A 16,912-nucleotide genomic window follows, 5' to 3' on the forward strand; every position below is an offset into this window, starting at 1 on the left:
CAATACAAATTAAAATCTCAAAAACTTACTTTTCAGAAATAGAAAAACCAATAACCAAATTTATCTGGAAGGGCACTGTGCCCCGAATAGCTAAAAGTATCCTGAGAAAGAAAAATGAAGTTGGAAGTCTCACGCTACCTGACTTTAAGGTGTATTATGAAGCTACAATGGTCAAAATAGCTGTCACTGGCATAAAGATAGATATACAGACAATGGAATCAAATAGAGTGTTCAGATATAGACCCTTTCATCTATGGACAATTGATCTTTGATCTTTGATGCAGTCAAGCCAACTCACCTGGGACAGAACAGTTTCTTCAATAAATGGTGCCTAGAGAACTAGATATTGTTCTAGAAAATTCCAAAATTAGTTTTCATTTGGTCACACTGAAAACTTACTTTCAAGAAATTCCAAGAATACCAACAAAACTTTTGTCTTCTTGGAAATGAAATATCATGACACCTCATTCTAAGTCTACTTTGATTGCTACAAGTATCATCAATTTAATAATTTTTCAGCAAATAACTAAAGCAAGATAAAAACAAAATAAAGCACGGACACTTTTGATGTGTACACCTTAATCAGAATGTGCCCAGACTAAAATGTTTCAGAGATTTAAAAATATGCCTTAGCATTTCTGACAAGACATTCTGGCCTTATTTCTTACAGATCCATTCATACAAAACCAGCTATTTTACAACAACTCACGCTCTATGCTTTCATACCTATGTTCCTTCTTCTTGAAATGTTCTAACTTCTTCCTCTCCTGAAATGTCTATTCATTCTTGAAAATTTCAATTTAAACTCAGTCAGTGATGGTGCCCATACCCAGGCTTAAGCCAGATTGGCCATGGCCTCTTCTGGGTTCCCCACAGAACCAGAACCTGTGCTTCTCTACACATTTATCTATTACATAATATATCACATTGCACTGTAATGATGCAATTACACATCTCCATTCGTTAAATGGGAACACAAACTGTACTATGCACCCATAGCAAAGCTCTGGAGTGAAGAAAAGTGAAAGAGATCTGTAACATCTCATGAATTTTTCACACTCACCCACATACAGTTCTTACATAATACATTTTTATTACTCTTTTTACTTTTACTCTACTTGGTGCTGTTATTGCTACTTGTAGAAATGGTTTGGTTGGCCACACATAGTATTTAATATCTGCAGTAGGTAACCTCTATGATGGCCCTTGATAATCTCCACTTCCTGGCATTCATGCCCTTGTGTAATTCCATCCCCCAGGGTGTGGGCGGCACCTAGTGACTTGCTTCTCAAGAACAGGCCACAGCACAGGTAACAGGATGCCACTTCTGTGATTAGTTTACAAAAGATGGTGACTTCCATCCTGCCAGAAAATTCTCTCTCTCTCATATAGGCTTTGATGAAACACGCAGCCACATTGGAGAGGGCTGTGTAGCAAGGAATTGAGGACAAAAACAATGAAGAACTGTGGCCCTTGGTCCAACAATCCGTGAAGAACTGAATCCTGCCAACAACCACACAGAAGAGTTTGGAAATGAATCCTGCCACAGCTTTGGACATCTTGACTTCAGCCTTGTGAAAGACCCAAAAGCAGAGGACCTGCTAAACCATGCCCAGATTCTGGATCTACAGATGCTGTGAGATGATAAATGTGTATTATTGTAAGCTGCTAAATTTGGGGGTAATTTGTTATATAGCAGTTGATAACCAATGTAATGCCATTCCTTTTGATAAAAGGAAACCTTTTATTTAGCATCAAAAGTTATATGAAGAAAGTAGCAATCATGATCACAGACAGCAAAAGCACTATCCAAAGAGTTAATGTGGCTCTGCCTCACCGCAGAAAAAAGCATACAAGAGACAAAACTGATTTGGAAGAAGAAACACCCTCAGAGCCCAAAACTCATTATCTGGATGTGATAATGCAGAGGCAGATAGAGCTGGGGTGAAAAGGAGCATCAAGATGAGGGAATGTCACCAGGAAGTTACACACTCATTGCAAGATTAAATCAGCAGCAGACCAGATGAACTGTGTTTCATAGGGCACTCAAACAGTGTGGAGCCATACAGAAGGTCAAACTTTCATTCCAGCTAACATGTCAAAGCCAACAATCAAGAATGGAAATGAAAGGCATTTGTTGAATTGACACTTCAATAATCCTGTCCTCCAAAGGTGTCTGTTGCTAAGACACCACTATTATGACACTCCTGGCATGTACAATCTTTTTATTCCTCAATGTGAGTTTTCAACTCTATGCTTTTCAAATAAAAATATCTCAAAATATAACTCAAATAATATATCCATTTGAAATGAAGGTGAATTAGGGTTTACTGTCTAAGACAAATCAGGTGAGGTTTGCTAATGAGACATCTCCCATCCTCTCAGGGTATGGGTAAGATTCACAGAAGCAGGTTTGCATAGAAACTTGTCATTGGGTACTCGAAACCATGGCCGGGCCAAGGTTGCACATGGATGCGACAGCTGTGCAGAAAGGTGCTGTACATGGGCTCTTACAAGCTAGGAGGCTTAAATTGAAGTCGGGTATGCTTCCTCCACTCACTGACAAATATGATGAGTAGAGACTCCTTTCCAAGCTGTTCATCTTTAAAAAGCCAGTGCCAGCTCCCATTTTGCCTTTTCCATTTTGAGCTGACTGTTAATTGTATGTGTGTATATATGTGTTTCAGAAAAAGAGATAAGTACATTGCCTTGGTCTCCTCAGTCATTATGTAGGCACATCTCACTTCTGTTCTCTGTAAGTTTTCTAATATTGTTCTAGAAAATTCTAAAATAAGAATTTTAGAATTCTAATCTTCTGGCGATGCTTCCTTTATTGTGTTTGTTTAAAAAGAGCTTTACATTAATAATTCTTTGAGTTCTGGGCTTGGTATTTTAATTTGCTTTTAATTTTTTTGGGGGGTCATATTTATTTTTTCAAATTACTCAATAATAACTACACAGTGTAATAATATGTAGGGAACTTCAGGAAATGAATGGTGCATCTTTTAATTACAAAGTTAATATTTTAAATTTTAAAACCTAATAATTGATTTTCATGTTTTACAAAAGGTTGACAAACACCACAATTTTATTATATTTTGTAATACTGAAAAAGTTTGGAGCTTGTTCATAAAAATGCAGAAGTCTTTCCAATAGCCATGGCAACCAGTGGCCAGATGGTGGAATTGTTTGATCATCTGATTGTGATTCTTTAGAAAAGAAATCTACATATAAGCAGCCAGGCTCATAAACTCTGCCCTGCTTGAGAACAGACCACACTCACTGATTCTTTAAGGGTCAGTTATTTTCCTCTGGGCAGATTAGTATCCACAGCAGTTTCCAAGATACATCCATCTAGCCCCGGGTATCAGATCTAAGGCTCATTCATCACAAAAACTATAGGAACACCCCCCCCCCTTGAAAGTCCAACAAATGCTCCTGTTGAAGGAGTTTTTATGTCTTCTAGAAACAGATATTCAGTTACAACAAGGTTTCTCATTCTTTTTATAAGCCCTTGTTCATGGGTACACAAAAAGTAAGTTGAACAAACAACAACGCACTGAGTCCATGCTTGCTCTAACAAAACTATGCATTTTATGAAAATTAATGACTCAGTTGAAAGTAACTAGAGAAAAGTGCCAAGTTGAAAGCGTCATAGAGAAATAAGACATTTCTTCAAGAGGATAACTTATCTAATAACAACAACAATTAAAAAAATAACAGCAATTAGCATTTAGTCAACATACCTTCTATGCTAGGCATTTTAGTAAAGATAAAGTGCACAAAGTATTTTCCAATGAAAGTAACATTGTTTATCTAGAAATTCTGTTAAAGTTGGTATGCCTATTTTTCACATCCTATTCTCTCTGTTCTGTGTTTCCTGTGGCCCCCCATCCTCTCTGCCACCAGCCTCAGTTTTCTCAATCTCTCTCTCTCATCCACCCACCCAACTCCCTTGACTCCCTTGACTCCCTCCCCCCATTGAATTATTTGTCTTGCTCCATGCTTATGATTTTGATAAATCCACAGAAAGCTCATTTTAAATAACTGATAATTAGTCAGTGTCCACCCACACAATATATGACCAATTTCAATTTAAATGATTTTTGGAAGAAGGCAGGATATAAAGAGATAAGGCAATTGCGGCCTTTAAACACTCTAAGCAAATTATCTATTATGGTATTATTTGATAAGGAACTTTAAAGAAACACAAAGGAGGCAGCTATGTGAGGAAAGAGCATGCATGGGTTACAACTGCCATAAAATGATTGCTTCAGTTGCCCAGCAGTACATAGTTCTCTGCAAACTTTTAAGCATGACAGTAGCAGCCAAGACTCTTAAATGCTAGGAAACCAACACTACAAAGAAAAGTGAAGAAAACTTACTCTCATTACAGAATTCATGACCATTTCTCCGTAATTACTAAGTAAAGCAAGCCTGACAAACACTATGCTAGTGACAATTAAAAAACAAATTGGTATTGACCATATTAGGGAAAAGAAGTGGCCACAACAATAAAATCATAAAATGTAAGCACTAGGAATATTCAATAACTATAAAAAGCTAAGTACTTTCAGAAGTGAAAACTCCTTGGGGAACACCAGAGAAGGCTCTTTGTTTAACAACAAAAATGAAGCAACTAGTCAAGGTCCTGTGTGCTTTACACATGTGTGGACAACGCCCTGTGCTGTGTGACATGGTCAAAAGCCAGCGTCAGAAGGGCCTCATCTGCCTGAGATTTTGGATTTAAAGACGATATGAATACTGCATTGTTATATAGATAGTCCTTTTTGCTTTCAGGTATACTAGAATAGACAGAGGGAAATGCCTGAAATCATTGAGTTGTGGTCCAGCTGCCTTGATCTAGGATAATGATTGCATAGTCTTTTCTCTTGTGCCCTTGTGATTGTAAAACCCCTGTAACTAACCTTCACTTGCACCCATTAATCTTCTTTTTCAAATTTAGAGTCTTGTGATCACTAAAGATAGCCTCTAAAGTTTATTAATGAATAGTCTTGGTTAGCCCAGAACTAACCCACCCCAAGTCCAAAGTTAACTTGATAACTGAAGTCGGATCTAACAAAAAATGGGCCCACCTGATATGCGCTATAGCTTAGACTTTAATCTATAAACACCTCATTATAATACTAAAAATCATACCCATCATCATCTTAAGGCTACCATTTTCTTATATAATTAGGTGACTAAGTATGCAATAAATGTACACATGTTCAATAATTAATTCACATCTGGGACCACTGTATTCATTATCCTAAAACCTGCCCATCTTTTAATGCTATAAAACTATCAGAACTACTGCAGTTCAGGGATACAGATTTTGGGACCAATAGGCCATCTGATGTCCTGCTTTTTGCCTAGAAAAATAAACGTCTTCTCTCTTTAAAACCCCAGTGTCTCAGGAATTGGTCATTTGAGCACACAGGTAAAAGAATCCACAGCCTCCGTCCAGAAACACTCAAATAATAAAAGTAGTATCAGCAGAAATACTGAGCAGGCATCAGGATAGTGTAATGTGAAGGCCCCTAAGGAATTCGACCTTCCTCCTCTGCTGAGACCTGAAATTTTACCTTGGAGACTCATTTCCCTAGGTTAAGCTAAGAAAGGTTTTTGATAGGAGAAAGGATGGAGAACTTGAGGAAGAGTGGGTCTTAGTGAGAAGGAAGTCATCTTTTTGGCCAAAGGACAATGAAAGGAAAATGGATACCAAAAGAAGTGAGAGAAGGTGTCACTACAAGGGGCCTAAAGGAAGAAGAAGACAAGTTAAAAAGAAACTGTGTATTTTTACAATTTTTCATGGGTACCTCTAAATCAGGGTTTCTTAACCTTGGTACTCCTGACATTTGGGGCGATATAATTCTTTGTCCTGTACATTGCAGGAGGTTTAGCAGCATTCCTGGCCTCTCCTCATCAGATGTCAGTAGCATATCCTTCTAGTTAGTGCATGCAAAAATGTATCCAGAAATTGTCAAAAACCTCTGGGAAGGGGGTTGTTTTGCCCCCATCTGAGAACCACTGCCTAAAGAATTGACTTACTCTCTAAACTGGCCAAGACTGTTAGTGAGGTAAGGCCACTGTAAATCCCTTTAACAAGCTCATCAGCATAGAGAAAGAATCAGAAGTTCCTTTTACTGTAACAATCAGTTTAGGTTCAACCATTTGAAATGACTGCCTCTTCACTCAAAAGGACTTGATTCTTTAAGAATTCCAAAATTGAGCATTCTTGATTCCATCTTAGTTTCTAGGGGTATTTTTTACCTTGTCCACTATAAAAAATCAGTTCCAAGAAGAGATGCTTAATACGACTGAAGAAGATTTGCCCAATTTAATTGCTACTTATTTGAGCGATCCAAGAAAGTCCTAGAAATGCTGTTATGCAAAAATATTGAACTGCTTTTACAATCAGGGATAACAAGTGGGCTGCCAACATCTCAGCTCACGTGAACACAATCCTTTTCTTTCTTATCTTTTTCTTTCTTTTCTTATCCTTTCCTTTTTGTTTCCCTCCCTCCCTACCTCACTTTCCCCCTCCATCATTCTTTTCCTTCCTTCCTTTCTCCCTCCCTCTCTCCTTCTTTCTTTTCTTCTTCCTTTTTCTTATAGGTACGCAGGCTTGCCTCTGAGTATAGAAAAGGATATGAGAAGGAGAGAAATAATGAAAATTAATTAGGAAACAAAATAACATCCTCACTCAAAGGAAAATTATTTTAATGAGTTTAGAAGAGTATAAACTGCTGCATCATTTGTGCAAATGTCACAACTAAGTCATTGATACAAATGTGTGTGGTAGAGTCAGAGGCCCAGATAATGGTGATTCACATTTCTTCCGCTTAATGCTGATTTAAGATTATTATTATAAGATCCGTAGGGAAAAAATTCCTCTCAGAGTTGAAAGCTAATGAACTGAAATAATCTATATGAAAGGCTGTTTAATTACTGAACATCATAAATTGAATAATGCATTTCTATATAGTGTATGAATCATTTCTTTTAACTTACTTTGATATGGCTGCAAATTAGACAGAGGGTAAATAGCATAAGAACTAATGGTAAAGAGGCTCTCACTAACGGTGTGACCTGGGGTATGGCAATTCATCTCTGTTTCCTCACTTATGAAAAGGAATGGTTTGGGGCTAAATTATCTTTAAAAATTCTTCCATCTCAAAAATTGTAAGCTCACGGGGAAAACATACTCAAATAATCTGAAACTGAAAGAAAAAATGTGCAATTCCAACTACCTAAGGTAATTACTCTGTAGCATATATAATATCAATGCCAGAGCTACAGGGTTTTTCTTTAATCAAAATTCTTGACTATATAGTAACGTGTGTTGCTCTTGGATTCTTCTTTAAATTAGGATGTCTATGTTTATATTTCAGATGGAGTTAGCAACCCTGAGTGTCTGCTGGGTACAGTGTTGGGATTATCAGTGCACGTGTGCTGTGGCAGCACTGCTCGTCATAGGGATCAGCGATGGGTACAGAAGCAAAAGAAATTCTGATCTCCAAGAGCTCAGCCACAAACATCAGGGAATAGCTCTGCAGCAGCATCCTAACATTTATTCTGGAAGGCCTTCTACTGCAAGTGTAGGGGTGTCCATTACTAGAATTTATAGAAAATACAGAGAAATACAGTCCTGCTCTGATCTGGCAGGAGCTCTTGACATGGTACACCCTAGATACTTTCAGTCACAAGGGAAGCCCACATTAAAGAAGTCATTTTTTAGACCCTTCTGACAAAGCAATCCTTTTTAAACAGAAAACATCAAATTGGGGGGAATTTTAGACACTTACGTCCTTTTCAACTACTCCGAATATGTGCCAAACTTACACAGCTTAACATGGAAAGACAACTTGACGATGATCCCTTGACTCTGGACTGCAAAATAAAATCCACTCATATGCCGTAGAAAACCCAACATCTGTGTACAGATGCAAACACACAAATTTGCAGACCTAGTCTTAATAGTTGGGAAAGTAAAGAACAAAAAAGTCTCTATTCTTTAAGTGAAAGCATAGAAATAGTGGTATTAATTGGAAACACTCATCCTTCCTTAAGGAAATACATTCCAGCATCAGCCAAATTCTTGGCTCTAGTTCCTTAAGCATAAAAACCATGGCCTGAATAGCTTTTCTTAGAATGACTTTGGCTTTGCTTGATATTCCTACAAAGGGATATTTCATTTCTATTAGATACTTTGGAATCCTAAGGGAATATTCTCCCTAAGTAGTAATTTGTAGGATTTTATTTGGAAGGAAAACGTACTGGGAGATGTAAAGCCAAAGGAGAAGATTCACTAGAATGAATGAAAACTAAACCAGTTCTTGAATTGACATCCAACAGACAGACTCAGAATAGAAGCGAATATCCTGAAAATACCCTGCCCTGAAGAAACACTCCCCATTCAACACTCGACTAAATTGTCTGTCATATATTCTTAACCTAAAATCTCTGACACATTTAAGGATATAAGAAAAAAAAAGTATCCCTAGAAAACATAAAAATGTACAAGTTTTTTTAGGTCTCTGGTGCCAAAGAATTAGTAGACTCCTCCAAAAATTGCTCCACTCTTTTTTTTTTTTTTTTTTGCATAAGCAGGCACCAGGAATCGAACCTGGGTCTCTGGCATGGCAGGAGAGAACTCTGCCACTGAGTCACCATGGGCCGCCCTCCACTCACTTTTAACAAGCACATCTTGAAATAGCATTCTCTGAGAGGCAGTAGTTTTATTGTAGGTTATATTTTGTTAACTGTTCAAAACTGGACTTCAGGCTTACTGATAATACTAAAATTACAGTAAACTATGTATTTTTGTTCTCCATTTATTTACTAAGGCTTGTTCTTTTATATTCCTTTATTTATGTTGAAAAACATCTCTGAGTGAAGGAAAAAGAGAAAATGATTCTGTAGTTCTTCTTCCGGACACTCTGCCACTTGCTGTCATTAAATTTTGCCTACAGAAGAATTGCACAGTTGTTCCCATGATGTGGAAATGTTCAGAACGAACTGACCAAAGGGAAAAAAACAACAACACAAAACAAAAGCAGGCATTGTAAATTCATAGGCATTGGAAAAGACATTAACTTCAGGATATTTTTGGTTACTCCTTATTGATTGGGAACTCACTTCTCATTATATCTGATTTCCATCATTTTGCTTCCATAAAAATACCAAGTTCGAATTTAGTGAGGTATTTAATAAACATGCTACCACTTATATACAGTGTGGTCACTTATAAGACCTAGAAATGGGCACATTAATACACAGGCATAAAATAATACCTTTATTATAGACTCACATCTTTACTGGGGATTGTTATTGAGTATCTTTTCCTGGTTTTGTTTATATATCCATTTGATAAAAATCATGATGTTGGAGGTAGAGGAAAATATGATAGGAATAACATTTCAGGTGCTCTCTAGTTCTATGATTCTACATTTGTTTCTAAAATATGTTATTTTTATATTCCTCTTATTTAATAAAACTAGAAATCCAAAGGAACGTCCATTTTAAACATGCATTGCCTTAAATCCGATAACCTTCAAGTTACCCTTCTAGTACCATTGTCTTTCATGAACTACAGGTAGGAACCTATAAAATACGAATATCCCAGAACCAACTTGCTTTTATAGTTACTTTGGAAATTACTAACACTCAAAACCTCCCTGAAACTGGGCTCTGGATAGTATGAAAGGCAGTGGTATTTCATAATGCAAATATAAGTGGCACTTCTTCATTATAAATGGCTTAACTACATTTCTCAGACGTGTAACAAACTCCGTTCTTCTTAATATTCCCATTTTCAAGCACCTCTAGAATTTACTTCTAAAAACACAGCACTTATCACAACATTTATGTCATTATTCCTCCATTCAAAAATCTACTGTAATATAAAAAAAACATATCACTCAGTGGTTGTTTCTCAGATTTGCCATAGTAATTCATACAAGTTCTAAGTATAAATACTGTTTAAGTATAAATCTGGTATAATATTGATTTGGTTCTTTAGTTTTTCTTTACTTTCCAAGCAAGGAGTATAAAACTCATCCAGAGCAAGGAGGCATTCCTTTCCTTAGAACAGGTTCAATATTATCTACCAAATCAAGAAGATATGCTTTTGCTTATGATTTGTTTTGTTATAAGGGGATCCTTTTGGAATATCAATCAGAAAATAATTAGAACTGAAAAAAAACCTTTAAAAGTAAACAAGGTATAGAAATATTTTATTTCATAAAGAGCCACCATTTACCTGTACAAGAATAATCATCAATTCTGATGTATCCGGTCTTGCAGATGCACATGAAGGAGCCAGGTGTGTTGACACACATCGTATTCTCACGGCAGTAATGGTGCCCCTCCGCACACTCATCAACATCTAGGAAGAAAAAGCAGGGCCAACAGGTCAATAGCGGCCAATATTCCAGAGTTTTTCTATAAATTTCTTTGATGGGGAGACAGGAATAGTGACTAATTGGATAGCATTTTAAAAAAGCATTCAAAATACCTCCTTCAAGATTAGTATTTGAGGTTTAAATGACAGAAATCACGTGAGCTTTTTCAACCAGCTCTTGCTAGAGTTTCAAAGAGGTCTATTTCAACTTGCATCATTCCAAATATCCTGAATTTCTCAGTGCATTCATCTACTTGTGTTTCAAAAAATTAATCAGAAATTACAGATTGAGCTGCCTTAATATCTTGGAAGCTTCAATCTAAGTCTATGCTAAGTCTATGATATGTTATTTTTTTATTCAAACCAGCTATTCATTACACTTGGAGAGACGCTGCATGAAGTAAATAAAGCATTCAATATATAGCAGACTTTTTCTTAAAAAATATTTTTACTGAAAAATCTTCACACATCTGTATATACAGTTCATCTATAGTATACAAAAAACAGCTCACAATATCATCACATAGTTGTGTATTCATCACCATGATTATTTTCAGAACATCTGTATCACTCCAGAAAAGAAATACAAAGAAAAAGCTTATACATTCCAGACCCCTTAACCCTCCCTCTCATTGGCCACTATATTTCAATCCACCTTTTTTTTTTTTTACTCTTTATCCTCTCCTATTATTTATTTATTTATTTTTCCTTATTCTTTTACTTATCTGCCCATACCCTGGATAAAAGGAGTATCAAGGTTTTCACAATCACATGGTCACATTGTAAAAGCTACACTGTTATACATTAATCTTCAAGAGTCAAGGCTACTGAAATACACTTCAACAGTTTCAGGTACTTCCCTCTAGCTGCCAATAGACCATAAATTTAAAAAGGATACCTATATAATGCATAAGAATACCCTCCAGGATAACCTCTCAACTCTGTTTGAAATCTCTCAGCCACCGAAACTTTATCTTGTCTCATTTCTCTCTTTTCTCTTTTGATGAAGAAGGCTTTCTTAATTCCATGATGCCAGGTCCCGGTTCATCCCAGGACTCCAGTCCCAGATTACCAGGAAGAGTCACACCCTTGTGAGTCATGTCCTGTGTAGGGGGGAGGGCAGTGAGTTTACCTGACAAGTTACTATAGAGAGAGGGGCTACATCTAAGCAACAAAAGAGGTTTACTGGGGGTGACTCTAAGGTATAATTATAAGTAGGCTTAGCTTCTCCTATGCAGGAATATGTTTCATAGGGTCAAACCCCAAGATCAAGGGTTCAGCCTATTGAATTGGTTGTCCCCACTTCTTGCAAGAATATCATGAATCCCCAGATGGGGAAGTTGAATATTTTCTCCTTTTTCCCTAGTCCTCTAAGGGGAATTTACAAATCCTTTTTTATTTTCTGCCCAAATTACTCTGGGATATATCAAGGCATCACACTAACCTGTACAAACCACAGGATCTCATGCCCTATTAAAGATTCCATGAAATTATGGTGTTCAACCATACAAATTAAATTGGATAATGTGCTACCCAAAATATAAAGTTTGCACCAAATCTCCCTTTGGTCTCTCACAGGAGTTGGAGTTTTAAAATATGGGCCATATCATACTTTACACTGTATTCTGATTTACTTTATTTCTATCCAGATCAGCTTCAGTCAATTTCTAGTCCAAGTCTGATCAGTTTTTCAACTTTTTAAACAGTTGTTGTATGGGATAATGCTGACTTTCACAGCTTCAGTGCTCTAACTCTGAGTCCCAGGTATCAAATAAGTACCAGAAGTTTCAGGGAATGACCAAGTTATACACAAATAGCCCAGTATCTCAGAATTTAGAAATAACAATTACAACTCCTTAATACATGTGACTGCTATAGGAGCTTACAATCTTAGGAACCCTTATAATAGGACCCAACCTGATAACCTATGCTTTTGACTTCAATTCTCCGAGTTTGTATATTATAGTTAGTCCATATAAGTGGGGCACGATAATATTTGTCTTTTTGTTTCTGACATTTCATTCAACATACTTTCCTTAAGGTTCATTCACCTAGTTGCATGTCTCACAACTTCATTCTTTCCTGTAGCCACTGAGCAGTCCATTGTATGTATACACCACAGTTTCCCTCTTCCATTTCTCAGTCATTGTACCCTGAGGCCACCTCCATCCATTGAGAATTGCAAGCACTGCCACCATAAACACCAGGCCATAAACACCAGTGTGCAAATGTCCATTGTGTCCCCACTCTCAGTTCCTCCAGTTATGTGGCAACCCCACCTCTAGCCTCCTGTGGAACCACTACACTTGCCCTCCAGAGGGGCTGTGCCTTTTAGCTTCCCTGCCACCAATGAGTAGGTACCTCTTTTTCTCCACAATTTTTTAGCACTTGTTTCTTTCTGTTCATCATTAAACAGTTTTATTCACACATCATACAATCCAACCTAAGTAAATAGCCATGCCTTCACCACCATAATCTATATAAAGATATTTCTTTTTCTTCTGCAAAGAATCCAGATCCCTGCTTCATATCGCTTGCTTGCTGACGTTTAGTTTTGGCATAATACCTTTGTTATATTCAGTGGAAGCATATTACAATGCTTCTGTTGACTATAGGCCCTATCTTGTATTGATTGTATTTTTTCCTGTATATCATCCCATTTTCAACACCTTGCAATGTTCATTCATTTGTTCTCTCCCAAGCTAAAACATTTTAGTCATCATCCTTGTCCACTCTATGCATTCCTAAGTTACACCATCTCAGTCTTTATCCTCTATCTTTTGTTCTGGTGTCATATGTGCCCCAGCCTTTCTCCCTCAATCATACTCACATTTAGCTTCATTCTGTATGCTTATATTACTGTGCTATCAGATAGTATTGTGCTATCTATTTCTGAATTTTTACAATCAGTCCTGTTGCACATTCTGTATTACTTCAGCACCAAATGCCCAATCTCTATCCTCTTTCTATTTCCTAATAACCTGTGTTCTTGGCTTTAATTCTCAAAGTTCACACAATAATCTTAGCTCATGTAAGGACACCACATGGTATTTTTCCTTTAGTTTCTGGCTAATTTCACTCAGCATAATGTCCTCAAGGTTCATCCACGTTACATGCTAGATGACTCTATTCTGTCTTACAGCTGTATAAATTTCAGTTAAAGATATGAAGCCAATAACATATAGTTTATTAAAGACAGAACTAGAAATATAGCTAGCCCAGTAAGTATCTCAACAGGAATGAAATTACAATGTAGAGACTTGCATAGATGAGAAGTTATAAAACAGTAAAATAAGATACAATATTGAAGATCTGCCATAATAATTCACACATCAGGTTTTGAGGATAAAGACCTACAAATTCTAAGCCATGAGAGGACCTGGTATTAACTGTGAAGAATGTGAATACTGACAATAAAATAAAACTGTTCCCATTTTATAGCAACTCTCTGTGCAGAACATAAAGTATTTTATAGATATACTATCAACATGTAATACTGGACCAGATAAGGTATTTTCCTTTTAGAAGTTTTGTTTTCTTAAAACACAAGATAGTACCGATATCAAGGGTCATGTTACAGAGGTCAAACTATTCATACAACCCCAACTATGTCCCCAACACTGATGGCCTCCAAAGAAGTAATTAGCATAATCCTAGGAACATAAATTTTAGAGCTATAGGATTCATAGAAATCATCTAAGGTAACTATTTTACAGATGGCAAAACTGAGGTCTAGAGAGGCTCAACTTTCCATTTGCCCCCATAGTCAACATAATAAATTCCAAGCTTCTTATCCTAGTATTCAAAGCCCTTCCTAGTTTGATCCTTACTTTTCTAGCTTTATATCCTATGAGCTCACTCCCTCTTCATCTCTTAGTGTTCTGGTCACGCTGACCCATTTGCTCTTTCCTTGAATAGGCCATGATCTTTCATACTTACATGCCTTTGTATATGTTAGTCTCACTACTTGTAACCGCGACTCTGTCTCCCACTGCCACTACTCCCAGTGGCTTTTATATACCAGTGGAATCATCCTTCAAGATTCTGATTAAATACCCTCTTCTCTGTGAAAACTTCCCTAATGAAGGTAAATGTTCCCTATCCAGTGTTTCCTTAGGACCTGGAAAACATTTCATTATATATTCATCAGTTAAGCCTTTATTAAATTTTTAAGCTTTTTTCTCTCTAATAAATCATATGCTTCTCAAGGGTAGGGATTATCTACTACTATTTCTTAACTCTACATGCACATTACATTCATGTGAACTGCTTTATAAAATCATTAATTCTTGGGCCAACTTCTAAGTTCTCACTCCAAAATCTGATTTAAATGTCTGGGGAGGAATCCAAACAATGATAGATAGATAGATAGATAGATAGATAGATAGATAGATAGATAGATAGATAGATAGATAGATAGATAGATAGATAGATAGATAGATAGATAGATAGATAGATAGATAGATAGATAGATATAGATAGATAGATAGATAGATATGAATATTGATATATCTATTTATATGCATATATTTTAATCTTCTCCATGGGGAATCTAAAGCAGAGGGCAATAAATTTTTCCAATAAAAGGCCAATCAGTAAATATTTCAGGGTTTGTGGGTTTAAAAATCTTTGTTACAGCTATTAGATCTTGCTGTTGCAGCATAAAGGCAGCCATAAACAGTACATGAATGAATGATCCTAGCAGTATTCCAATAAAATATTTTTTACAAAAGCAGATGGTAAGCCAGATTTGCCCTGTGGGCCAAAGTTTGATGACCCTGGTCTACTGTACAAGCAGTGTTTGGAATCACTAAGTACATAATGGATACCTGCATCCACAGGACCTTGTAGGAGGTCTGGGAAATTATGAGGTCAATAAATACTATAGAATGAATGAATAAAAATTTCAAGGCTGTTTTATGGAACATCTAAGAATGGCTCACAGATTTTCTGACTTCAAGTATAATAGTCCTCTCATGATAGTACACTACTTATCCTGGTCTGCAAAGAAAGTTTCAATTATAGCTTAGAAATCAAACTGCAATCACTCTGAGGGAATATGATGAAAACTAATTTGTTTCTAGGTTTTAAGACCATAATAGGGCAAGGCACTAGTAATAGGGTGATACTGGGGATCCTGTATTTTATGTTGCTGTTGTGTAAATCCATAACTTCTCCTTTCCATGAACCGAGAAATGGTCTAATTTACAGGATCACATGAGTTTTGAATAAGAAAGTGCTTAAAAAATCTGGAAATCACTACTCAAGTGTGAAGTATTAGGATGATTATAAATCAAGTGAAAGGAAGCTACTCTTCCACCTCTAGAACACAGTGTTCTAGTTTGCTAGCTGCCGGAATGCAACACACCAGAGAAGGATTGGCTTTTAATAAAAGGGGATTCATTTTGTTGGTTCTTCAGAGGAAAGGCAGCTAACTTTCCACTGAGGTTCTTTCTTACGTGGAAGGCACAGGATGGTCTCTGCTGGTCTTCTCTCCAGGCCCCTGGGTTCCAAAAACTTTCCCTGGGGTGATTTCTTTCTGCATCTCCAAAGGCCTGGGCTGAGCTGCTAGTGCTGAGATGAGGAATGCCGAGCTGCTAGGCTGTGCTACATTGCGTTCTCTCATTTAAGCACCAGCCAATTAAGTCAAACATCACTCACTGCAGCAGACATGCCTCCTAGCCAACTGCAGATGTAATTAGCAACAGATGAGGTTCACGTACCATTGGCTTGTGTCCACAGCAACAGAACTAGGTATGCTCACCTGGCCAAGTTGACAACCGAATCTAACAACACACATAGTATCTAAATTTCCACCGAAAAATTTTTATGAGTTGTATAATTATTCTTGGGTGAACAAGATTTTTTCTACATTATCATCATTTTCTACACATGTACTTTCATAGTATTTTATATTCTTGAAGTTTATAGCATTTAATTCACAGTAACAATAATCTACAATATCTCCATGAAACAGAAAGAAATTTAAATTTCATGGGAAGTAAACAATGAGCCAGAATAGAGTTTACATTTCCTGATCCTTAGCATAGTGTTCCATTATTAGGCCCTGATATTTGAAGAAAAAAAAATCATAATAGGAATCACATGGCATCATTGATTTCCTCAGCTGGATCAATGGACTTTAACCTGACCTCTATGAAAGCGTGCTGTAGAGAAGTGAAAGTTACTAAAAGCTCTAGCAGGACTTGTGACTGGGGAGGAGGCCATCAAGAAGTCCATGTACATAAAAACATGGAGAATCTACCTATGGGATGAAAGAGCCAGGAATAAGGAACATAACTTAGTGACACCAATTATCAAAGGGAGGAGTTATTCTAAGTAACTGTGGTACTTCATCAAAACAAGAATATTTCTTCAAAACAAGAATAGTTCCTGGTGAAAGAGCATGGTGCTTGGTCGAGACAGGAAATCAGCTTCAGTGGTGTGCCAGTTGGGATAGTGTATTCAGGCTGGAGCAAGTGTTCATTCATGCAGGCACAGTAG

At 36.8% G+C, this 16,912-nt stretch overlaps 1 protein-coding gene across 5 annotated transcripts in view; it reads right to left on the reverse strand.

Annotated features, from left to right (window-relative positions):
* The window catches only part of NELL2 (neural EGFL like 2), a 531,530-nt gene that overhangs the window by 192,542 nt on the left and 322,076 nt on the right, over nt 1-16,912 (reverse strand). For all 5 annotated transcript variants that reach the window (XM_077170643.1, XM_077170642.1, XM_077170644.1 and 2 more), the window contains one exon: nt 10,268-10,393. In XM_077170643.1, the coding sequence (XP_077026758.1) occupies nt 10,268-10,393 (126 nt within the window). The remainder of the gene's footprint in view (nt 1-10,267; nt 10,394-16,912) is intronic.

This window comes from Tamandua tetradactyla, chromosome 7 (genome assembly GCF_023851605.1).
Source record: "Tamandua tetradactyla isolate mTamTet1 chromosome 7, mTamTet1.pri, whole genome shotgun sequence".
Taxonomy (NCBI): Eukaryota; Metazoa; Chordata; class Mammalia; order Pilosa; family Myrmecophagidae; genus Tamandua; species Tamandua tetradactyla.